Here is a 26,525-nt window from a genome sequence, read left to right on the forward strand (position 1 = left end):
GAATTTTCTATGATATTATAAAAAGAAAAAAAAGAGGACTACACGCAGTAAAACATTGTTTTAGTAATTTCTAAGCCTATATTATTATTGTTATTTAAATAACAATATAAATAATTCAAATAATAGTATAAAATGAATATGTATATAGTTAGGTTCTACTTTTAACAGATTAAAAATACTGAATATACAAAGTGTTTGACAAAAGTGAATACTATAAAACAGACTAAAAGCTTCTTTATATTATTTAACTAAATAATTATGTACTTACTAGAACTTAGTACTATAATTACAAAAGTCACATCAATAAATTACTAAATAATCTAATAAAATCAATTCCCAAATCTGGAATATTTTACTTGAAAGAGCTATAGATCTACATGGAATCTTTTTTTTAAAAAGATTTTTATTTATTTGACAGAGAGAGAGAACACAAGTAGGCAGAGAGGCAGGCAGAGAGAGAGGGGGAAGCAGGCTCCCCGCTGAGCAGAGAGCCCGATGTGGGGCTCAATCCCAGGACTCTGAGATCATGACCTGAAATGAAGGTAGCAGCTTAACCCACCGAGCCACCAAGGCACCCCTACATGGAATCTTTAATTAATGAAATTTTTAATAAATTTTGTATCATTTAACTAACTTCACCTTTCATGTAAACCAAGCAGTTATGTCAGAAAATATGCATTTATACATTGGTTACATGCATAAAGCATATATGCAAAGCCCAACAGTTATTGCTGTTTTTATGTAAGATATTCTAGAGGTGTGAAAGAGAAACTGAGAGGAAAATTACACAATATGGTTAAAAGAATAGTATCCGGAAGAGGGCAAAGCAATCTGTACTGCCTTCACATTTTGCCACGTTATACACATAGAAGGCCACCAAAGAAGCTGCAAAGCAGGAGAAAATGGATAGAAAAGTTACTAACTTCTATCAGGAACTTATATTGAGATCAGGCATGTAAAAATAGAGATGATACACAACTACACAATAGATGAAAGGGATAGAACACAAGCTTCACCTTGCAGTTCTGAGTTCACTGGTGCTCAACAATGTATTGAATAGAAACAAAATGAGTTTCAGGAAAATAAAATTATTTGTTTTGCTTCTACTTTTTTCCAAGCTTATGGACAGCATTATTTTTTTCTTTTGATCTTTTGACTAAATATTTATCATCTGTACAAGGATAGATCTAAACCTAGTTTATACCCTCAAAATTTCTCAGCGTCATTCTCAAACTTTTTTACTGTGCTCTGTGAATTTTTGCTGTAAAATCCAGAAACAACTAAATAACTAATGTAACAAAAAAGTTCAAATTCCTAAAGATATGTGCATACTTCTATTAATCTGTATGCACCAGGAGAAACTGAATACATTTCAGGGGTAGGAGGTATTGGAGGTAAAGTGAGGTAAGGGGAAAGTAATTCTTTAGCCTTTTCTTTTTGCACCTTTGTGTTAATTCACTTGTTACAAGAATGTATCATTTCAGTAACATGAAAATCCTCAAAAAATTAGAAAAAAAAATGTTAAAAACAATGAAGTAAAAATGCAATACTAATATTCTTCATTAAAAAACATTCCTTTTGCAAATGAAGAGAGCATTACAAGGTTAATAAGGGAACTATTATATATAAAATTTCAAGAATGTAATTGAGTACTCTTATGGTAAGCTGTATTTTGGAAAAATAAATTTTTTCTCTCTTCTCTTAAAAATGTAAAATTTTAAAAGGGTTCAAAAGTTACTCCTCTAGGGCTTAATGAACAGAAATAAAAGAAAGAAAGAATATATTAACTTCAAATAACTGGTGCCACAAATGATATCTATATCATGAAATATAGCTAAGTCAGATGGATATCTCAAATTAGGAGAAAATGAGATAATTTAATATGCATAACAGAAAAGACTATAACTAGATGAAATAATATCAAGAATAAATTTATGTAATGAAACATTTTAAAGGAGAATAGCAACATTCTTTCACTGATCTTTATAGCCAACGGGGTGGTGGGTGGGGAGGATTTCCTCAAGAAGGTAATCAAAGCATCCTTTGATGTCATTCAAATCTCCATATTGTTCTACTCTCTGCCTGGATATTCAGCTTACTGTACAGTGGATGATTATTTTCTCAATTTTCCCTGAGGTTAGTTGCCCCCTAATTCCTTAAGGATTACTTCAAACTTGCAAAGACTACCATATCCTATTCACTTATTCATCAAACATTATCTGTGCACCAACTCTGCTCCAGTTACTGGTGAAGCCATGACAATATAATGATGAGCAAGACCATCGTTAGCCATCTTCTTCACAGGACTGATATCTTATCATAAAAAGTGGCATTAACCAAAACCAGCCAGAAAAAAATTTAACTATAGTCAGACTTATGAAGAAGACATAGGCTAGGCTACTACACCATTCATAATAGGGAGGTAAAAGAGGAAGGGAGGTATACAAAGGCTTCTCTAACAAAGAGAAAATCTGAAGGATTTAATATAGGATAACTAAGCAGAGATTAAGGAAAGATGTGTGAGATAGAGGGATTAAGTTATGTAAAAGCTCAGAGGTAAATAGAAGAGCATCTCTATGATGAGGGTCTGAAAGAAGACCAGGAAGACAGGGGTAGGAAATGAGGGAGAGAGGTATGTGATGAAGACAGAAGAAGGTAAAAGCCAGAAAATATAGGGACCCCCAAACCTTTTTAAAGGAGCTTGTAGCATTCAATTGTCATCCTGGAGCTGTACTTTGAAAAGATCATTCCAGCCAGCTGGAATGTACAGAGCAGCTAGAAGAAGGCCAGAAGGGATGCAGGTGGAGTAATTAAGAGGTGGTTAGTACAGCTGATGGACAACATGATGGTTACTTGAAAGACACTTAGGTAAAATGAGTAGGTACTAACGAAGGATTAGGAAGGAGAACAAGGGAGAGTTAGTTGACAAGGATAACTTTGAGGTTTCTGACTTACGAAACTAAATCTATAGTTACACCATTCACTTATCCAAGAAATAAGGATGGAACATCATTCATTGGTTAAAGGTCAATATTTTATGAATTGGGTCTGGACATACTACATTTCAGATCTTAAAGTTCTTAAAGTAGACATGGCTCAAATTTTAATTCCTAAGTTAATAAGTATAACTGATAAATTTTCATTATATTATATCACTGTCTGATATAATTCTTTCTATGACAGTGGTATAATATAATAACAATTCATCAGTTAAAATTACAAATTTAGGAGCTAAAATTTTAAAATTGGACATTATGGATCAGGAGCCCTTATTTCTTAGGCTGATCCTGTGATACAATACTATATATCAGCCATGACTACTTCAGGAATATATAAAATTATGTTGACGTAGGCATTCTGCTGTTCAGCCCCCCAGAGTCCAAAGACAAAGGTAGTTTTAACTAAATATTAAGGTAAAGCAGAGCTTGATGCATTCTTAATAAAAGTTTTTCTTTAAAGGCAAAATTTCCTGATGGCAGTAGCTCACAGCTGAGAATAAAATTGAGGGATTTCAGAGAAATTATAGAAGTGGAAGTAGGTTCAAATGCTAATTTCCCTTTGTACCCCCCCCCCCCCGCCGCCGCCGGCTCTAATGATATAAAATTTTCCTTGTTTCTCTTTGGCCATCCTCTTACTTTCTTTATAGCCTTTTCTTTCTCTACCTGGTTTGTTCCCAAACCTTTTCTAAATTTAGAACTTTCTCTTATTTCATCCTATTCCATTTATGGCCCTTAAAGAAATAACTTTTATATTTATGGGGCGCCTGGGTGGCTCAGTGGGTTAAAGCCTCTGCCTTCGGCTCAGGTCATGATCCCAGGGTCCTGGGATTGAGCCCCACATCGGGCTCTCTGCTTAGCAGGGAGCCTGCTTCCTTCTCTTTCTCTACCTGTCTCTCTGCCTACTTGTGATCTCTGTCAAATAAGTAAATAAAATCTTAAAAAGAAAGAAATACCAAAAGAAAGAAAGAAAGAAAGAAAGAAAGAAAGAAAGAAAGAACTCTTATATTTATGTTAACAACCCAGACCTCTTTTCTGAGCTCTAGACCCATATTATCCTGCCTAGCCTCTCTTCTTGGGTATCTGAAATGTAGTATGTCCAAATTCAGAAGTAACCTACAAGTAGGTTTTCTAGTAGTTAAGAAAATCCTGAACTGGGGGTACCTGGGTGGCTCAGTTAGTTAAGTTTCTGACTCTTGGTTTTGGCTCAGGTCACGATCTCAGGACCATACACTGAGCCCTTCATGGGGCTCTGTGCTCAACAGGAAGTCTGCTTAAGATTCTCTCTCTCCCTCTTTCCCCTCCCAACTTGTGCACATACTCTTTCCAAATAAATAAAATCTTAACCCACTGAGCCACCCAGGTGCCCCCCAAATAAATAAAATCTTAAAAAAATATGAAAAAGCTCCTGAAATATTCCCTTAATAGTACTGTCTTTAATGCCAAAGATGAAGGGGAATATCTTTAATTCTTGTGCTCATAGTTTTTTTTTTTAATTTTTTTTCATTTATTTATTTTCATATAACAGTATCATTATTTTTTCACCACACCCAGTGCTCCATGCAATCCGTGCCCTCTATAATACCACCTGGTACCCCAACCTTCCACCCCCACACCACTTTAAACCCCTCAGATTGTTTTTCAGAGTCCATAGTCTCTCATGATTCACCTCCCCTTCCAATTTACCCCAACCCCCTTCTCTCTAACTCCCCATGCTCATAGTTTTTAAAATGTCTCCTCCTTAAGAATCTTGCTTATATATTCTTTTGGGAATATGTCTCAATTTGGCAGGAGGAAATAAAGAAGGTAGCACTCAAATAATTCACAAATAAAGGGTATGTTAAACAAATTTGATATGACAGAACATGGGTACTGAGAATTAGAGATGATTATATCTGGAGGAAGAAAACTTTTTTAGGTAAAAAGGCCAAGGAAAGTTCCATTATTAAAGTTAGCATAGTAAAACTTATTTCAGTTGTTCATAATTATTTTTATAGAAACTAAGAAGCAATGATAAGATAGAGAAATAATTCCCCTCAAATAGTCAGAAGTTAAATTTATGCATATTTGGTAGTCAATTTTCAGGATGGTTTCTTATTACAAACAGAAATATCTACTAAAAAGTTATAAACAATGAAGAAAGAGAAAACAAGGACATATCTGAATAAGGAAGACCTGATATTACATATTCCTCCAAGACTGAAGTTAACTTTTTTCCCTCTTTAATACTGCAAAAGCCTTTTATTCCTGAAACTGTTAGTAGATTTTGAGTAAGATATTAAATAAGGATGCTAGCTTTTTGATAATGTAAAAACAGAAGTTAACTTGCTTATAAATATGCCATAATCTCTGAGACAGTTTCTAATTTCTTTTTCTATCACTGTAACAAAGTTTGTATAACAAGAAAAATCTCAATAGGGTTAAGGCATCAATTATTTTCCCATTCTGCAAGTTACACAGGAGGAGGGGAATTATTAACAGGAATGATAAAGCTGTACTTGCATTTGGTAACACAAAGAGAAGCTTACAAATGAGACGTCTCATTAGTTTGAGCAGATGGATCAAAATTAAAGGCTGAATCGCCAACTTTTAATTTCCCAATAGCCAAGAAGACTTGAAGTCTTGCAGAGTATGACTGTTGAAAAGTCAACATGAAAAGATTTTCTCCATCTGTCATCACACATGCTTGAGTGGAACACAACTGCCTCCTACTGTTTTTAATACTTTGAAGGCAAAGCTGCACATAAAATCTATTAAGTACACGAGCACAGTAAGTTTCCATGATTAGTATACTGAAACCCATGGAATAGTATGACCAGAGACTGTCAGCATGTCTTTTGAACATGAAATTTGCTCTATTCTAATTTAATCTAAATGAAGAGAAACAGAAGAAATTCATTTGTGTATTTAGAAGGAAAGTGTTAATTTTTATCATAAGAACTATTCACTTGCTTGAGAGCTATATTTTTCATTTTTTTGAAAGGACACTTATGTCAGTCTTATTAATAATGGTCTGAAAAGTAGCTGCTCTGATTAAAGTATTTAGGGAAACCACAATTAGGGAGAAAATCCAAAATACTAAACAACTTCAAGGTAAGAAAACAAACAAAATCAAGGAATAGTCAGTGGAAGGATTTTTTAACTAGTTGGCAGGGAGAAGGTGCACGAGGTAGTAGTGGGGAAAATTTAATTGATTTTCCTGGAGTAGAATATACTTACCTATAGTTTCTAACTACTGTATATAATCCGCTAAGATGTATTTAAAAGGCAACAAAATAAAGCTGAAGTTTGTTAGGTACACAGCCCCATAAGAAATAACTTATGTTCCCTTAATAACAAGGCAAAGCACATTTACTGAATATGTAGTTGGCTATTTAATAGCAAAACACTAACACAGTTATAACTATAACTGAATTTTTGTAAGCAAAGGTCTCTCTCTATACATATATACACACAAACACATATATAGTTTGCCATAAAACAAAACATTTAAAGAGTCTCCAGAATGAAGCATTTATTAGTTAGATCTTTCAGTCACCTGACCAGGCAGAATAGTATAAACGAAGAGTTAATTTGGGTGACAGTTTTTTAGATAATAAGGTGAAAAGACTGTTGAATTATATACTTTTCATTTTCTGACAGATGGATACAAATTCATTTGTTGACATTTATTACTTGGAACCTTATGTGAAGACAGACAGTAACTGAATTAACATTATAGTCAACTTCAATTATGAGGGGGGAAAAACACAACTCAGAAACTTTAATCTACTGGGAAGTTCTTTGGTTACCTTCTAATAAAGGTAGAGGACCATAACTTAGTGAACGTATGTCTCTTAGGAGAGAAAAAAGGGGAAAAATATTCCAGCAAGGCCGGTGTGTGTGTGTGTGTGGCTGGGGGGAGTCCTAAGCCCCTGAAAACAAACTTCCACATAAGCCTCAGTAATCAAGGAGAACTATGAAGTAGGAATTCTTGTGTGATGGTTTAATTCAAAGATTGTTAGCCTTGTTGAAATAGGTATCTACCTCAGCTTCCAAAATAAAAATGTGTAATAGCTTTCCTTCCTAAGTATCTTCCTTGCAAATTCAGTTCTGGACATACTACAAAGACCACAGTAGAAGCTCCCACACATTAAGTTAAATGAATTATATAGGCCAAATCATACTTGGCAGAACAACTTGAAACTAGAAGACTTAGAATGATCCCTTTGAAAAGACTGAAACAGGAAGAGATTTTAGTTTTGAGCGACTTTCCCAAGATTACACACACATAATATAGGTAATAAAGAAATGAAAAGATGGAGCTCTGCTTTCAAATTATGTTGCGAAAGAGCTCTTGAGATGATTATATTAATATAAGACTGCCTTGACAACTCAGTACTTACAATCTGAAGGCACTGGCCTACACATTTGTTAATACTAGTGAAATCAGAAGCAAATATCAACCAGTAAGTCATAGTCTTGATGCATTTTATATTTCTCATCATCCTTATCTCACTAAAGATGCTAAATCTTTGAAGATGAGGCCATTTGTCACAATCAAATAGTAGTTACCACAGAGACCCCATACATAAGACACACTACACTAGGAACTTAATGAACAATATGTTCTTGTAACCCGAACTTATTTTGTAAGACCTGTCCTACTGGAGCATAAAACCTAAAAGGACAATATTACATAGAACACACTGGTTAAATTTTTAAATAGGACATCTTTGATGTAAGTATTTATTTATACTTTAATGTTATTATTTCTATTTAAGGTTCTGTCATATTTTTGGATAGACAAAATATAATAGAGAAACGATAGAAGTAACTGAGAAAAAAAGGAAGTTAAAGGAATAAAATGCATTAAAAAAAAAAAAAAACATGAAAGGACACACACCAACAAGAACTCTGGATGGGAGAATTAGTAGTGATTTATTCCCCCTAATTTTGCTCTTTGGTATGTCCACAAGTTAAATTTGTTCAAATTCTTTTCTTCCCCTCAATCTCTTTTATAGTAATTATATATATTTTTAAAGATTTTATTTATTTATTTGAGAGAGAGAGTGAGACACAGAGAGAGAACATAAGAGAGGAGAAGGTCAGAGGGAGAAGCAGACTCCCCATGGATCTGGGAGCCAGATGAGGGACTTGATCCCAGGACCCTGGGATCATGACCTGAATCGAAGGCAGTCACTTACCAACTAAGCCATGCAGGCACCTTAATTTTATTTAAGCTACATTTTAAAAATTCAAATATAGGGATGTCTGGGTGGCTCAGTCAGTTAAGCACCCAACTCTTGATTTCAGTTCAGGTCAAGATCTCAGGGTTGTGAGATCGAGCCCCAAACTGAGCTCTGGATGGGCATGGAGTCTGCTTATGATTCTCTTTCTCCCTCTCCCTCTCCCCTCTCCTTCATTTCTATCTCTCCCTCTCTTAAAAAAGAAAATACAATTACGGAGGTCAAAGACCACACGGTCACAGTCATGAAGCAAAATCACAGGGAAGAATATGTTTTTCTAATTGAAAGTGGGTGTACACCCAACGGAAAGCATGAACAATATGGTATGCAAAATTGTTTTTGTAATCATGATTTAAAAGTAATAGCTGCTAATAAAGAAAAAAATTCCCTGGAATGATATCATTTTCTTATATGCTTTAAAATTATGAAACAAATTTAAAATAGCAAACACATCAGATTGTAATCTTACATCACATTACACTGAAAAACTTTTCAGAAAAACATGGCATTAAGTTTCTAAAATCCTACATAGGTCTGCTATGACCACAAAATTATATAATCCATTCAGAATGTATCATAGGATCATGCGGCAAGCCCAGAAAATGTGGCCTTTTGTGCCATAATTCCATTTTAGGAAATTTATCCTGAGTAAATGTTTCAACAGAAAAAATAACAGGTAGAAAGATGGTCACTATAGTAGCACTATTTTTAATAACAGAAAATTGCAAACACTGAAAACATTCGCTAATGTAGGAATAACCAGTAAGAGAGGAACAGCTAATGTCAGCTTAACAGCAAAGGAGCAGTGTAAAGTTCTGAAGATGCCGTGGGCTTTATCAACACAAAAACTTGTGTTTCAGTCCTGGTGCAAACCTTTACTAGCTGTATGTACTAGCTTGGAAAGGGACTTAATATGTTGTAGTTTCACTTTCTCTTTAACAAAAGGAGACCATAATGCTTATATCAGAATGTTTGGGAAGATTAAAAGTCCAAAGAGACTCACACGGTATCTGATACTTACAAACTGAATCAAATCTCCCTCTTTTTCCAGACATTAAAGCTGTTAGAACCATGCAGAAACAATGAAAACTGTCCAGTATTCATTAAAGAAAACAGTGAATATAAAATTGTATATACAGTATAATCTAGTAATGGATTATAACTAATAAAGTTTCAGTGAACAAAATTAAAAGCTATATGTGCAATTCGATAAAAAGTGAGTAGTGGGATGTATATAAAAATTACAATACTAGGGGCACCTGGGTGGCTCAGTGGGTTAAGCCGCTGCCATTAGCTCAGGTCATGATCTCAGGTTCCTGGGATCGAGTCCTGCATCGGGCTCTCTGCTCAGCAGGGAGCCTTCTTCCCTCTCTCTCTCTCTCTGCCTGCCTCTCCATCTACTGTCAAATAAATAAATAAAATCTTAAAAAAAATTACAATACTAATGTTAAAATGATAAAATAACAGTGGAACTATAAAAATTTTCCTTAGTGTTGTTATTTTATTTTTATAATTAAAAATAGTAAAAGAAATTCATGGGTATTTCTACAGAACTTAAGGAAGCTCTATAATTATGTTTATTATAGAATATAAACATCATCACTAATCATTCAAAAATAGAAATTATGAGACCTGCAGCCCAAGTTTGGCTTCATAAGGAGCCTGATCAGCCCGAGAAGGGCCATAATTGTCCTGCTCTAATTCTTGTTTGGAAAAAGTCACAGATCTGGACACAAATCCTGATGCCTAAGTGTTTCCATGGGCTCTCAAATTGCACCCAGTGCATTTTAGCCAGACAGGGGAAGAGAGGTCAGAGGTCATGTCCGTCAAAGGCTGGCAATTGTGGATGCCATGACATGCACACAAACGTTTGGGAGGTCATGCTTGTAACCAACTTCTGCTTCAACTTTGCTCACTCTCTATTCCAAGGTTCCTCATCCTGTGGAGCAGCACGAAACCTTCTCTGGGGTATCCCATCCGAGTCTGTCCCTTCTAAACAGAAATCAGTGTTGTGAACCCAGTCCTCCATCCCAACTTGTCCTTTCAGAATTTATAGCTGCAAGTGCCTGCCCTCTGGCAGTATTCTTTCTGAAAAGTAATGTACTAAACAACTTCACACTAAGAATGAAAGGAATGGCGGTAAGATCTCATCTATACTGACCAAACCACCCCCAGCCAGCACTTTATGTATGAATCATGATTCCTACAGGGACACGTTAGTCTCTGTAACAGTGAAAGAACTATGCTAGAAGAGGAAGAGGAAATAATCTTCCAAGGATCCTTTAAGTTACAACATTTAGTTGGATTTTTACTTACTTACAATGGAAGATACAACTATTATTCTCTCCAACATTTAGGAATAGGGTGCATTTAGGAATAGGGTGCATTTTATTTTTTAAAGAAATATTACATATTATAATGTAAGGTTTTGTAATGTAATGGAAAAAATGGTGGGAGCAATATACCAAATATACTTAAAGAACAATTATAAACATCATGATAAAGGCAAATACTGTTATAAAGATGAGGGACCTGTAGTTCTTAAGGCTCCAAAATAGTTACAGTACTGGCAATAATGACATTATTAAGCCATTTACTTTTATTAGTATTTATAAATATGTACATTTATATGTATGTTTATACATGGATATATGCATTTATCAGTCTCACCCAGAAAAAAATTCATAAAAACACCTTTTTTAATTCTAAAAAAGGTGATTTATTTCTATCAGAAGCAATCTTGTATTCCAAAGTAATGAAACAAATATCTACTTATCTGGTTATTAAGTGCTAGCTACAACTGGAAGAAAAATGACTGTCTTAATTTTTTTTTAATTCTAGATGCAACACTAACATTCCCACCACTGGTGTTTTAAATATTTTTATAACATTTTCAAGGTTATTCGATTACAAAAGGAGTAGTTAAGTGTTTTCCTGACTAGAGTCAAATATAACTTATCTATTTATATGTTCTATACAGAGCATAGTACTTACAATTTAATTTCCATTATCTTAAAAGAGATAAAAAAATTTTAAAGGTTAGCATTTATAATGAAATTTATCATAAATTAGGAAAAAATTCTCCAGCAACAGAAGAAATCCCATCACAATTAAAAGTTACAGAAAAAAAAGAATGTTTGCTCACAGTTCATACTTAAATGGAGACCCAGAATAGCCAACACAATGTTGAAGAACAAAGTTGGAGGGACAGTACTACCTGACTTCACTATATAGATACAGGAATCAAAACACTCTAGTATAGGCTAAAGAATAGCCAAACAAATGGAAAAGAGTAAGGAAGCCCGAAATAAGCCATAAATACAACCAGATAATCTTTGAGAAATGAGTAAAGGTGATAAAATGGAGCAAAGATAGTTTTTTCAACAAATGGTGCTGGAACAACTGGAAGTCCACATGCAGAAATAAATAAATCTAGACGTGGACATTATACTCTTCCCAGAATTTAACTCAAAACCAATCATAGGTCTAAATATAAATATGAAACTATAAAACTCCTAGAAGATAACTTAGGTGAAAATCTGGGTGACTTTAGGTATGGTAATGACTTTTTTGGATATACCACCAAAGGCATGATCCATGAGATAACTGATGAGCTCGGTTCCAGTAAACTTAAAAACCACTCTGTAAAAGACACTGATGAAAAAATGAGAAGCCAAGTCACAGAATGGGAGAAAATACTTACAAAAGACACATCTGATAAATGACTTTTGTCCAATGTATACAAAGAACTCTGAAAACTGAACAATAAGAAAATGAACAACCTGACTTTAAAATGGCCAAAGACCTAAGCAGACACTTCAGCAAAGAATATAGAAAGATAGAAAATAAGAATATGAAAATATGTTAAACATTACTTGTCATTAGGGAAATGCAAATTACAAGAACAAGATACTAATACACACCTCTCAGATGGCCAAAATACTGACATCACCAAATGCTAGTGAGGCTATGGAGCAACAGGAATTCTTATTCATTGATGGTGGGGATGCCAATTGCTATACAAGTTTGGAAGATAGTATGGCAGTTTCTTATAAAACTCAATATACTCTCACCATATGATCCATCAACCATACTCCTTGTTATTTATCCAAAGAAGCCATAAACCTAAGTCCACACAAAACCTGTACACAGACATTTACGGCAGCTTTATTCATAAGTGCCAAAACTTGGCAGCAATCAAGGTATCATTCAGTATGTAAATCAATAATAGTATATCCAGACAGTGGAGTATTATTCAGTACTAAAAAGAGTAAGTTATGAAGTCATGAAAAGACACGGAAAAACCTCATGTAGGTATTGTGAAAAAAGTCAATCTAAAAAGGCTACAACCTGTATGACATTCTAGAAAAGGCAAAACTTAAAAGGTCTTAAAAACTTAAAAGGTCAATGGTTTCCAGTGGTAAATGGGAAGGAATGATGAATAGGCTGAACACAGAGGGTTTTTAGGACAATGAAATTATTCTGTACGACACTATAATGGTGGAAGCATGTCATTATACATTTGTCCAAACCTATGGAATGAACATCAAGAGCGAATCCTAAGGTAAACTACGGACACCATAGGTGATACTGACATGTCAATATAGGTTTACTGATTGAAATAAATGTACCACTCTTGTGCAGAATGTTGACAGTTGGGGGAAGCTGTGCATATGTGGGGGCAGGCATTGTATGAGAATGCTCTCTACTTTCCATTCAATTTTGCTGTGAACCCAAAACTGCTCTAAAAAAGAGTAACTATTTGTTTTTAATTTAATGGAGAAAACATTTAAATATTTAATATTTTTAATATAGTATATACAAATGGATGTTATGGATTCCACAGCTACATTCCTTAGCTAATAATACAGCTTAAATTTTCTGTAGTACAAATTTGTCCTGTTCTTTTACAAAGAAGGCACAAATACTGATGGCTATACAGGATATTTCTTTGCTTTAGGATTTTCACTGAAATGCTGTCAAAAGTTTCCCTAGATAACATTTTAGGATCATCAGACATTCACTACAAATAAATCTTGTGAGACAATCTAGAACAAAGGTTAGAAAACAAGCCACATGCAGTTGCTGCTTGTTTTTGTAAATAAAGTTTTATTGAAACACAGCTGTGCCCAATTGTTCATATACTCTCCCTAGCTGCTTTCATGCTACAAGAGCACAACTGAGTAGTTACAACAAAAAACATAAAGCCCGCAAAGCCTAAATTACTTACTTTGTGGCCGTTTACAAAAAGTGTCCTGGCTCCTGACCAAGAATCAGTAGTTGGAGACTGGAAATATTTTTGATTAAAGAGAGAATATTGGCCTTTACCATTTCATTATTTGTACATAATAAATAATGCTATTCATAAAGCAGTTTCTTAATGAGAATCAAAAAAATACACTGATATAAAATAAAGGCACAGAAAGTGATAATGACATGATGGTTAGTGGAGACTCCATACTCACATGGACTGAATTTACAACTGGACTAGTAAAATGATGGATACATGTTACTTTATTTTGTAAATATACAGCTCCTCATTTTCTTCATTTGTCAGATGATGACAATAGTACCTGCCTCATTGGCTGGTAAAGAATTCAGTGAAAATAAATATAACTCTAGCAGTTTCAGACATTTACTAATCATTAGGAAGGTAAGTCACTAATATTGTATAATTTAATTATGATGTCTTTTCCCTAAAAGTTATTCTTAAACCTAAGGACATCTTCTTGAGATTAGTTAGAAACCTGACTTTAAAACTATTTCTTAAAGGGGCACAATGCATCAGAGATTCTCAGTGGGCAGTGTTCCATGCCTTCAAGTTTAATTCATCTTTGATTTGTTTATATACTGGGGCTTGAAACAAGATTTAGTCTGGAAAAGAAGGATTTCACTGCTCTTTAAACAAATTTAAAAACCAAAGGACCAGAAAGCATTTAATTTTATGTGCCATAAAAGGTTAATAACAGAAAAAAATTCTATAATAAAATAAAATGATCCAAAGACCCATATACAATTGGGCAATGGCTAAGTTTTATGTAAGCAATTATTATCATTCCACTTTTTCTCTAACAATCTTGATTGGAGCATTTTGACAATGGAGTTTAAAAGTAAAAGTGCTTAGCTTCCAAGCACAATAAGACAATATAAAAACGTTATATATATTTCAGTTGATACTACTTCAATGAAAATAGTAAGAATGATACAACATTTCAAATTTTTACATTATGTAAAAATATAAATTAAACTTTTTGAGGCATGAAAGGAGATTGGTGCTTTTAAAAAAGATTAAAAAAAAAAAACAACCAAGAAGTGTAAAGGATGAAATTCTTTTCTGTCTTATTTACTGAATAAATTGGCAAACAAGATAGCATGACCTATCAATATTGGAATGATATCTATTAATATTCTATGACTTACATGGCTAACCACTGAACCAAAAAATTATTAAGAACTAAGAACCCAGTCATTATCTCAGAATTCAAGAAAAATTTTAAGAGCATAAAAAATTAATAATTTTAAGCATTTAGTATTCTCTAAAAACAGGATAAAAGAAAGTAACTGTACCTGGTGTCCAGCCTTTACTTGCTTCAAAACACTTTCATAGCATACTTCATCCATATTATTCAATTGCTGTACCTTAAGTTTTTTAAAAATACAAATAATATAAAATGAAGCAGTTATAAACTTTCTAACTACCAAAAAAACCTACAAATTTTAAGGCACTTTTTTCCCTTTCAGATTAACTAGAATGCAGAAGCAACAAACGCAATATAAACATGTAGCATGTAACAACCTAATAAGAAATAAACACAATATAGTTTAAAAGTACAAATAAAATACCTCATATAATACTTGCAGAGTACTAACTTTCTAAGTATGTCAAGTTTTTTAAAGACAATTTTAAGGATAATATACTAGTTGTAGGTATTTTAGAATAATTTTAAAATTCTTTTCTCTGCTTTCCCCAGGAAAGCCCACCCTTCAGGCTGTTTTTCTTCTATTTCATTCTGTAAACTATAGAGCGTTCCTCTGGAATTCTCAAAATCGCCAGAACACTACTAGTAGAATGCCATGGTATATAAAGCTGAAATCGAAGGAACATACTGTTTCTGTAATATACATGGAGAGGGGTAGATATTTTTCTACAGAAACATTTCTCAGATTAAATGAAAATTTAGTATCAATTTATGAGTTAAGAAAGGGTCTCATTTTCCCTAATGATGAGGGAAAACTTCCAACCAAAAAGGTAAGATAGTTAATCCGAAGGAGCAGGCATGTAATCCAGCCCATATCTCCCTATTTAACATTTGTTAAGAGTGTAGAGGGGATGAAAATGTCATACACATCTGAAATGACTATGATTTAGATTATTTGCTTTAATAAAGCAAATGTTTTATCATTCTGTTTCTCTTATGATTTGTGGTGACTAAGTAAAATGAGAGAATCAGAAGATAATTTACTCCCCATTAATGATTCAAAAACAACTTCTGTTCACAATAATTTTTTCAGTGCAGTCTGAGTGCCAGCCAAAGCCATTATTTCAGATTAGAGGTGTCAGGCACACAATCTTCCTATGTTCTTCCATGATAACTGAATCATATCATGTGTTTCTGAATGAAACTCTCAAAAACCTACAAAGATTACCTTTTATACAAGATGACAAATTAGTATCTGGTTAGCAAATATATTAAACAACACCATGGGGAAATGCTTAATGGTTACCAATTGTATATTTCACTGAGTGTAAAAATAATACCATTTAGTACGACAAAAAGATCTGTATCTATAATTAGTATATATAATTAATTTACTATTTACAGTATTTAAGATCTGTAAAAGTATCTTTCTAATATAGTCAAACTCCTAAACTTTCAACATAATTATGATAGTTTAATCACCAGATGCCATTCTTTTTATGATTACAATTTTGACATATTATGGTGCAAATACTTTGAATTTCATTAGCTTTAAATAATTTACCACTTTGTAGGATAGAATTAAAAAAACGTTTAAAATGGTTGAAAAGCATCTGAAAAATTTTTCTTCTCTATATAGTATCTTTCTATGATAAGCACCTGTTATCACTTAAATTATAAAGCTGAAAGAACAATCTAAAGCTATAAAAAAAACAGCTCTACACCTGACCTAATGGTACATTAAAATGTACTAAATAATCAAATATATATTAAGGGAAAAAAAGCGATACTGAAAAGCACTTGAAACAATTAATGATAAAACATGTACAGTAGAACTATTATCATATCATGAGCTATCCTTTTGTCCATAGCTCTGAAACGGCTCCCTACAGCTATATAGATAACCTTACTTTGATGCAATGTAGATGGAGCATAGACACTGTTATAGTGACAGTCACTTCTGGTATTTCCTAGCTGAGTATTTTATTTGTAATAGTGTATGGTAAAATGACCTTACTTTACTAATAAAATTCTCTTTAGACAAGTAATGCAATACATTAAAGACTAAGGCTGACATAATAACACATGATTCCATCTTATTTTCTTTTATGAAGAGGTCATAAGGCGTATGAATCTTCTCTTAAATCTATTTCTTCTACAGAAAAAAAAAGTGGCATTAAACAGAATATTAAATGCATAAATTTTGAGCTAGGTAAAATATTCTTTCACAATATTATAAAAGTCTAAAATAAGCACCCTAATAGTGTAAATGGTACACAGTAATACTATAAACAAACTTTTAAAAGCACTATAAAGAATTTAACATATGCTACATATATATAGTTAATATGGTAATTCAAAATCTTTACAAGTGAAATAGAACACCTCCATTAATAGTTGCTACTAGGAATTATTTTTCAATTGCATAAAAGTACTGTTTATTTTATATGGATATCATATCAAAATGTATATTACTGGTTTAATGAGAGTCTTTTATTATTTTATACCAGCCTTTAATCATATCAAAATAACTTTTTGAAACATATAACTTTATATATAACTTGTATTCTCAGCTAAGAATACAAAATCTACATTGATGATAGCAATGCAAACTACAAGCAACTTTTAGAAAGAGTTTTTCTACTACATCTAGTTAAGGAAGCATGCTTAACTTTGTCTAAAAAATTCAATTTGCAATCCTACAGATTAGGTCTTTTGGAGAAATCCCAAATACATTAAACATTAAACAATACATCAACAAAAACAATTTTAGAAAAGTAAATTATCAAAAATATATTTACCTTATTTGCACTTTTAACTCCCAGAAATGTCTGTCCAAGAGGAACTGGTCGAAAACGGCCATCAAAGTAGAAAAGCCCAATACAGGGATTAACGTGTAAAAATGTAGCAACATCCAAGTAGTTGGGTAAAGTTGCAGAGAGCCCAAGAATCCTTATCATACTCTGTGTGGATTCCACCTACATGGGTTATATTATTTAATATCTGATGTAAATTCAACCCATTTGGATTTTTACAGAGTTTGAAATAAGTTTTAATAAATATAGAGTATGAAACATTTACAACAGAACAGGACTCTCCCCCCACCCCAACCAACACATAGTCTAAACATAGTTTAAACACAACACATAGTCTAAAAGGCAGATAAAATGAAAGAAAACTCGCCTAAATCTGGCATCAGGAATAATCTAATTAAAAATGTGATTTTAGTAGATTTTCTCAACTGGAAAATCCTATTAGTTAAATGGCTTTTTGTCTTTGTTTTGTTTTGTTTTCTAAAAATATAACAAGGTAAGTGACATACGTGGATTAGATTTTAGTCTAAATTTTACCAATTTATAATTTCATGTGCTAAAAACTAAACGCATAAAAGTCCAAAATAAGTAAGGTAAAATATTTCTAATGTTTTACAAATTTAAATTTAAAATGCATGACAACTGCAAGACAGAAACATTGGAAACTACGTGTTACAATACATTCAATGAAAAATTATTTCGGGGGCGCCTTGGTGGCTCATTCGTTAAGTGTCTACCTTCGGCTCAGGTCATGATCCCAGGGTCCTGGGATTGAGCCCCACATCGGGCTCTCTGCTCGGTGGGAATCCTGCTTCTCCCTTTCCCACTCCCCTGCTTGTGTTCCCTCTTTTGCTGTATCTCTAAATAAAATCTTCAAAAAAATATTTCCAGGGACAATTAAAAATTTATTTTTTAATTAATTAACTATTTATTTATTTTAGAGGTGGGGAGGGGCAGAGGCAAAGGGAGAGACGGAATCTTAAGCAGGCTCCATGCCTACCATGGAGCACGATGCAAGGCTCCAACTCACAACTGGAGATCATGACCTGAGCAGAAATCAAAAGTCAGACGCCTAACTGACTCAGGCACTCACGTATTTCTCCATGGGCCTTTAAAAAAAATTCTTGAAGACTCATTTATAAAATCAGCATTTTCCTTCCCTAATTATAGATTGCTTACTTAGTCCATAATTCTTCACCTTTTATATGGTATTCCTTTTGTTATATCATAGCAACATATAGTTGAGCATATCAGTGAAACAGATGAAATTCTGAGATAAAAAATACTACTAATTATTCTATCATCACACAGGAGAAGTTTTCAAATTGGCTTAACAAATTATCATTAAGCACCTTATATTAAAATAATTTTATATTCATAACAGAAAGTTTGATTGCAGGGAATAACAGCCAAAACTGGAAAAAATTACAAACTACTCAAAAAATGTATTGAGCCACATTTTGTGTTCATTGGTGTAGGGTGATACTCTCATTTTGTTTCTGAGCACTGCTGGTAACACTGATTTAATTTGTTCACCAACTATCTGCTAAGCTCTTAATGGCAGGCACGGTGCCAACAGAGCAGGAGCTTAGAGTCTATGCGTAATAATGACAACAAACATTATGATGTGTCCGATTAATAGCAGCACTTTCTGAAAACTGTGAGAATAAGGGAGAGAGATCACTGATTAAACCCAGGTAAATCAGGGAAGGCATGCTGAGCGCAGGTAATGGTTCTAATCCCAGAAAACGGACCGGGAGGGAGGCCAGAAAGGATGGTGGGTTTAAGGTGCCGCACTCACAAAGAACTGGTGGTCTGAACTGGAGGAGGGAGGGGACAGAACATCTGGTTAGAAATGAGGGGAGGGGGAACAGGGTGATGGGTACTGAGGAGAGCACGTGCTGTGTTGAGCACTGGGTGTTATACTTAATTAACTACTGAATCACTGAACACTGCATCAGGACTAATTATGTACTATATGGTGGCTAACTGAACATTAAAAAAAAAAAGAAAGAAATGCAGAAATGACCGTGAAAGAGGAGTCTGTCCATGGAGCTGCTCATAAGCACTCAGCAATGTCCAGTTCTCTCTCTCAATTATGTTTTCGGGTCTAATTCATGACGGTTTATAGTACTGTCATCCTGTTGAGTTTCTAAACATTCTGTAAAAGGTCTTTATCAATTCTAATTTTGTTGACTCAGTGGTTTTCTACTTGTGATTAGACTTGTGAGGTTTCTTTATTTAACTCAGGTTTTTAAAAAAACTATTTCAGTTTTTTTTTAAATTGTTATTTCATAATTAAGTTAATCTTTTCAGCTTTATTATTTTCCCATTTGTTTTTGTTAGAATATTCTATTTAAAACTGTCTAACATTTAACATTCAATAATTGACTTATTTATGGTCCCTCCATTCCTGTTTCATTTAAGAGTATAATTCTTACTCTGCATTATAATTCTAGGTATATAACAGTGCTGTCCCTCTCTCCTTCTCTCCTTTACTTCCATGATCACTTACTGACCTCTAAATGGCAGGAGATTAATCTTTCAGTTGGTTAAGTTTTCAGTCTTCATTTTAACAGGTATTAAAGTGTAGAATGTATGCGTGCATGCATGTATTATATGTATGTATGTGTGCATATACATCTATATAGATGTATATATGTCATTTTATCATATAAAAGTTATTTCTAAATTTCTATTTTATTTTATAAAGCCTCTGATGTGTTCAATTTCTGCTCTGAGAAAATGTTGCATGGAGACCTGAGATTTACCTATTCATAGGATATGCAATTCTACATGTTTGATCACCTTACCATATTAATTACATTATTCAAGTTCTCGATTTTAGCAATATAGGATGTTAGCATTTGCCAAAAGAAAGAATCATTTTAATCACATGCAAACTTCCCATTTTGAATTAGGATACAAAATGTTCCTAAGGGGAATAATTTATACCATTACCATGATACAGTAAAGGACCATTCATCCCTAAGCCCTAAGGGTTCTGGAGAAATACTGGGTAGCATTCTGCAGCCCATGTCCTTATAATAATCTTTCTGTCTGTGATTTTTGTATCTCTTCTGCTTTCATATTTTGTATACTTCCCTTTTATTAAAAGATTTTATTTTTTGAATTTTTAAAAAAGTTATTAAAAATTTTTAAAAATTATTATTATTTTTTAAAGATTTTATTTATTTATTTGAAAGACGGAGGTCAGAGTAGGCAGAGAGGCAGGCGGAGGTGGGGGAGGCTGAGCTGAGAGCCCGATATGGGGCTCAATCCCAGGACCCTGGGATCATAACCTGAGCCAAAGGCAGAGGCTTAACCCACTGAGCCACCCCGGCGCTCCGTATACCTCCCTTCTAAATAGAAGTCTAATTTGGAAAACTGGTTTCTTACCTGAGGTTTGAAAACCTCTGATGTGATTTGAAAAAGTACACATGATTTAGAATGAATTTGGCAAGTTAATCGACCAATGAGAGAATGCATATAAAAAGATTTAACCTTATCATTATTTTTTAAAATCTAGAAATATATGTCATTCTCTCTTGTTCTCGTAAGTAAAATAAGGGGGTTTATGGAAGGACATTTGGGTAAATATTTTAATTATTTCTTCAGTTTCCTATGTTTCTTCTTTGGTCAAAAACTGCTTGCATCATGCTGGTATCCTCAGTTTTCTGCACCTAAGTGAGCAATTCCCAAGGCCAGATTTCTCCCTGCATGCTGTAATACAATGTACATACAGGCTGGGAAAAATCCAAATGCCTGGGTATACTCCCCAACACAAATGTTTCTTATAAGTATAAGAGAAATTGTGGCCCTGTAACTTCCAAACTCTTTCTGTAAGTTTAGAGATGAGTTTAGAGGTTATATCTGGGCCTATCTGAAGAGTAAACAAAACATCACCTATGAGATATGTACAGCTCCTTAGAAGATTCTTAGCACTTCTGTGAGAGAATCAGAACTGCAACTTGTAAACCAACTTTCCTTTCAAATTAAAGGTATTTGTCTGGATATAAAAACAATCTCCCTGGCGAAAGTCCTAAACGGAGTTTATCAAGTACTGAATCAACATAAACATTTGTCTGGCAGAGTTACAGACTGGTTAAAGAAACAGTTCCATTTGTTCCTTAAACTTACAAATCAGAGGATTTGTAAAAACTATTTAAAAATGTATAAATTACCTAAATTTACAGAAGAAAATGAAAAAATAAGAGAATAAAAAATAAGAAAAAGGATAAATAAGAGAATTTTCAAAATATGGTTTTGAATATACTTCAGAAAGTTTTACCTCTAGGTGATATTAACCAGAAAACAACTCAATAAGCCTTGGAAATCATATTTTGTTAAATTACTGTTCAATCACTGTTCATTTTTAGTGAGGATTTTATAAACCTGCTTTCACAATAAAAGGGGACAAAGTATGTTCCAATTTGATGTTCATTATTACTAGAAAGGATTCAATAATAAAATATATAACAACAGATAGTCAGAAAAGGGAGTAAACAAACAAACAAACAAATACTCCTTAAAGAGGAGCAAGCACAGCATTTTAAATAAGGTCAGAGAAGATTTTGCCATTTCATTAGTCAGTCAACAGATTTCAATTGTATAACTAAATGGATTTTGGAGTGAGGGCAAGAGTGGACCAGGAAATAACAATAAACATAACAGTGTGCAGTAAACATAACAGGGCATTTACAATCAAAGAGCTGACATTTTAGTGAGAGACAACCATAAACTCATGAACAAATTAGGCATTATCAGGTATCGCTAAGTGCCATGAGTGAAACAAAACAGGGTAATGGCATAAAAAGTAGCATGGGAGGGGTCCCACTTTAGGTGGGGTAAGGAAGAAAATCATCGCTAAAGAAATATGAGGGATCGGGGTGCCTGGGTGGCTCAGTGGGTAAAAGCCTCTGCCTTCGGCTCAGGTCATGATCCCAGGGTCCTGGGATCGAGCCCCGCGTCGGGCTCTCTGCTCAGCAGGGAGCCTGCTTCCTCCTCCCTCTCTCTCTGCCTGCCTCTCTGCCTACTTGTGATCTCTCTGTCAAATAAATAAATAAAATCTTAAAAAAAAAAAAAGAAATATGAGGGATGATCAGGGGATAAAAACCTTCAAACAGAAGAAAAAGTAAGTGCAAAGGAGGACTGTACCAAGCTGAACAGAAAGCAGATGATGAGAGGAGAGAGTGACCAGAACTGAGTTTAGAGGTCGGGAATCCTCTTTGTCTGACTCTGTGGGTCGTAATTCACAACCTTGATTTAATAGACACATAAGAGCACTTTCTACCCACCATACTGAAAAATACACATGGGAATTTACATTAAATAGCTATAGGAATCTTGAAACAATTAAATATATTATTAAGTTACAAAAAACTCAGTAAGTTCCAAAACCGAAAAAAAAAAAAAATAGGCCACATTCTCTGATTACAGTGTAACATACTCAGAAAGATAAAAACAAGGAATGGCCCCAAATTTCTACTCACTTTGTGATTAAAATATATCATTATGATCCTATGGGATTACTATCAGTAACTTCATAGCAGGTTTCTGAGAAGGCTGTTGATAAGTTAGCTCAGTCTAAAAGACTCCGTGGATATAAGCAAAGTACTTCAATGGGAGTTATATGAATACTTTCAGAATTAGCCATCTATCAACACTGGCTTAGGACCTAAATTTTGGGTAATGTGGATACAATGAATAAGACCAAGATCTATACATACAGAGACTGCAAAAACATAAGGAGAAAGGATTAAAACATGATAGAGGTAGATGGAAATTAGAGTATAAACACATATACAACATCTGACCATGGATTTGCATTCACTAAAAAATCTTATGAACAGCAGCAAAATCCCAAAAAACCCAATTAAAAACAAGAGAACCCTCTATGGGGGAAACAATGAATATACCTATTACTTAAGAAACTTCCTTTACATGTTGTGATGAGAGTTTTTTATACTGAGTAGAATGAGGATTTTAATCACACACAATAGTTCTAGGTAGTACTGGTGGTGATCTGAAAGGAAAGAAAAGTAATTTTTGCTTTAAAATAATTATTTAGAGGGGCGCCTGGATGGTTCAGTGGGTTAAAGTCTCTGCCTTTGGCTCAGGTCATGATCCCAGGGTCCTGGGATCGAGCCCTGCATTAGGCTCTCTGCTTGGCAGGGAGCCTGCTTCCCCCTCTCTATCTCTGCCTGCCTCTCTGCCTGCTTGTGATTTCTGTCAAATAAGTAAATAACATCTTTAAAAAAATAAAATAAAATAGTTACTTACAACATAAAAGTTACTGAACATATTTTTAGAGTATTTCCATGTCAAATACATGATACTCTGCAAACACCAGATATTTTTCTGTGAAAAATCCAATTTAAAACTACTCTATTTTTTATCTAAAGGTATAATCCTATTATTCTCAATATATATAATAGCCTATATGTGAATTACTTTCTTTTAAATGAGATTAACTTGGAACTTTATGTTAAACCAAATCTCAAAGTTCTATAAACTATACACATCCACCTAAAAAGTATTAATTGTTGAAAATTACAAAAAATCTTTTTCAAGATTTTACTTATTTACTTGACAGAGAGATGGAGAGAGAGTACAAGTAGGCAGAGCTGCAGGCAGGGGGAGAGGGAGAAGCAGGATCCGTTGAGCAGGGAGCCCAATGCGGGGCTTGATCCCAGGACCCTGAGACCATGACCTGGGCTGAAGGCAGAGGCTTAACCCACTGAGCCACCCAGGCACCCCGAAAACTATAAAAATTTTAATATTTTACAGCTTCTTCTGTATCATTAGCCCAAAACTATGCAGTAAGTTTTTAATGATATTTGCCCCTAGATAAAATTGAAGTTAATACAGTTAAGAAGACAACTAGTATTAGTTCAGTGTTACTATATACAACAGATTTGGCCTTTATTACAATTTTCTCTTCCAAATTCCTGTCAAGTGTGTTGTGAATTTGGTCCCTAATACCAACTCACAGAACCTGAACCGGAAACTGAACACAACCAAAACTGTATTAGAATAGCTTCTAAGGGTACTTCAGTTACAAATGTTGATGTGCCATATAAAACACTGCCATCTAATGGGAGCATCTGGTAATTAAAAGGAACAAATAAAAACAGGAACTTTGCTTTTTAAAAAAACCACAGTTATGAGCTTTGTCATAGCATATTAAGAAATAAGAAGAATCAAATACCTCCTTCTATCAAGGGTATTAAAATCTAGTAAAGGATAAAAGTTAAGACAGAATTAATTATAGCAAGTTGTGAAATTATAAGGACAATAGTGGTAAGGTCTAAAACTGTGTAAAGGAGCAGAGAGGGAATCCAGAAAAGGTGTAATTCATTTTGAATTTTGTACTAGGAAACACTTAAAATAAGAAGTGATATTTGGCAGATTCAAAAGGATATCAGGTTTTTAACAGATGAATGTGTGGAGTGATGAAGATATGTAATTCTGTATTTATAACCTTTAATCTCATAACTGATAACACATTCTGCTCCAGTGAGATGAATTTAATCTCTGGAAAAGAGTCAACTGTTTTGGAAAGGAAATAGATAAGAAGGAATGCATAGTTTTGTGTGGCTGGAACCTATTACAGCTAAGGAATATGCAGAAGTTAAAAGTTAGACAAATAGATCACAATAGTCTTTAATGTCCAGATGAGGAATTTTAACGTTTTTCTTCAGATAACAAAGAGCAATCTGTCAAGTTTATGAGCATAATAGTGCTAAACCACAGAAGCAGAGTTTCATTATGTGATGAGAGATATCACTGTGTATGATAAATATATTATCATATATATTATATATTTAGATGTTATATATATTATATACTATATTCCTGTATCATATATTAAGATATACATTTCTATAATTGTATTCATATGTAATAAACAAACCTGGAATACATTTTATATATTTAGTTTATATACATTTAACTTTATATGGTTTATAACATAGATCATATATGGAAAATTATACCTTTATAAAGTTAACAAAATATTTATAAATTTATATTGCACATATATATATGTATTAGATATATATGAGAAATACATAATGACATGTGTCTGTGTACGTGTATACAGAAATATTAGCAGCAGGTCTGCAATCTATTTGCTCCCTTAACTAGAGGTACTCGGGAAAGATGTCCTAGTCAAATCCCCTTGTAAACTTGCTATTGCAGACCTCCTGGTAAATGTACTAAGGATATTCAGTTGGCCTCTAATGTTCTCTAGTTACAGGAAAGTGCTTATTTTCATCATGCTTTTAGTTGATGGATGTGATCTCTCTAGGCGGCTTAATCCTAGAATGTATGGATTCCTATGGCATGGCTCCCTGAAAAACATCACTAAGCTATATAAGTATCATGCTATAAAATAAAACATTTAATGATTAAAATAGCTCTCTTTTCTGCAGATGATGCCCTGCATGCTTCTTTTTGAGACCTCCTATGTAAAATCTAGGCCAGAGCCAATCCAAAATGGCAAGAAAGGACCTGGAAAGCAGTGACAGCACGTCCAGGCTTCTCCATGCTTCACCTGGGTCTCACAACTATCTGTATCCTTGAAATTCTTACATTGGATATTAGCTAAAATCTCCGATTTTTGTCATTTTGAGTATTTCAGCCTTTTGCATTTTATGCATGTGTGTTTATGTGTATATGTATACTATGTTTTTTAAATTAATATGGTAAAATACGAACATGTCCCAAACAACCGTTAAATTCCATCTCTGTTAGCAAAGCACCTTTATAATTTGTAGCACATTCTTCTGTGACTATGCATCCTACTCTACCTAAACCTAAAATCTAAAGATAAGCAAGAACTCTGTTAACTATACCCATAGCACCTAGAACTATGTGGCTGACATACGTTCACTAGTTTAATGAATGAGAAAATAAATATAGCGTATATGTTTTCCTTTACATAAATGGGATTGTGCTATATATAGAGGACAGCTTCCTATTTCAATGAGAATATAATCTATCTTTCAAGTCCAGTTCATACAGCTCTACCTCATTCTTTTTAAAGGCTGTAATGCAGCATTTTAT

The 26,525-nt window shown here is 33.7% G+C and overlaps 1 protein-coding gene across 1 annotated transcript in view; it reads right to left on the minus strand.

Annotated features, from left to right (window-relative positions):
• ASCC3 (activating signal cointegrator 1 complex subunit 3) overlaps positions 1-26,525 on the minus strand; it is a 336,478-nt gene that overhangs the window by 177,147 nt on the left and 132,806 nt on the right. The window contains exons 12-13 of the mRNA XM_059401113.1: positions 17,445-17,621; positions 14,792-14,863 (exon numbers count right to left, since the gene is read on the minus strand). Coding sequence (XP_059257096.1) covers positions 14,792-14,863; positions 17,445-17,621 — 249 coding nt within the window. The remainder of the gene's footprint in view (positions 1-14,791; positions 14,864-17,444; positions 17,622-26,525) is intronic.

The sequence above is a fragment of the Mustela nigripes genome, chromosome 5, assembly GCF_022355385.1.
Source record: "Mustela nigripes isolate SB6536 chromosome 5, MUSNIG.SB6536, whole genome shotgun sequence".
NCBI lineage: Eukaryota > Metazoa > Chordata > Mammalia > Carnivora > Mustelidae > Mustela > Mustela nigripes.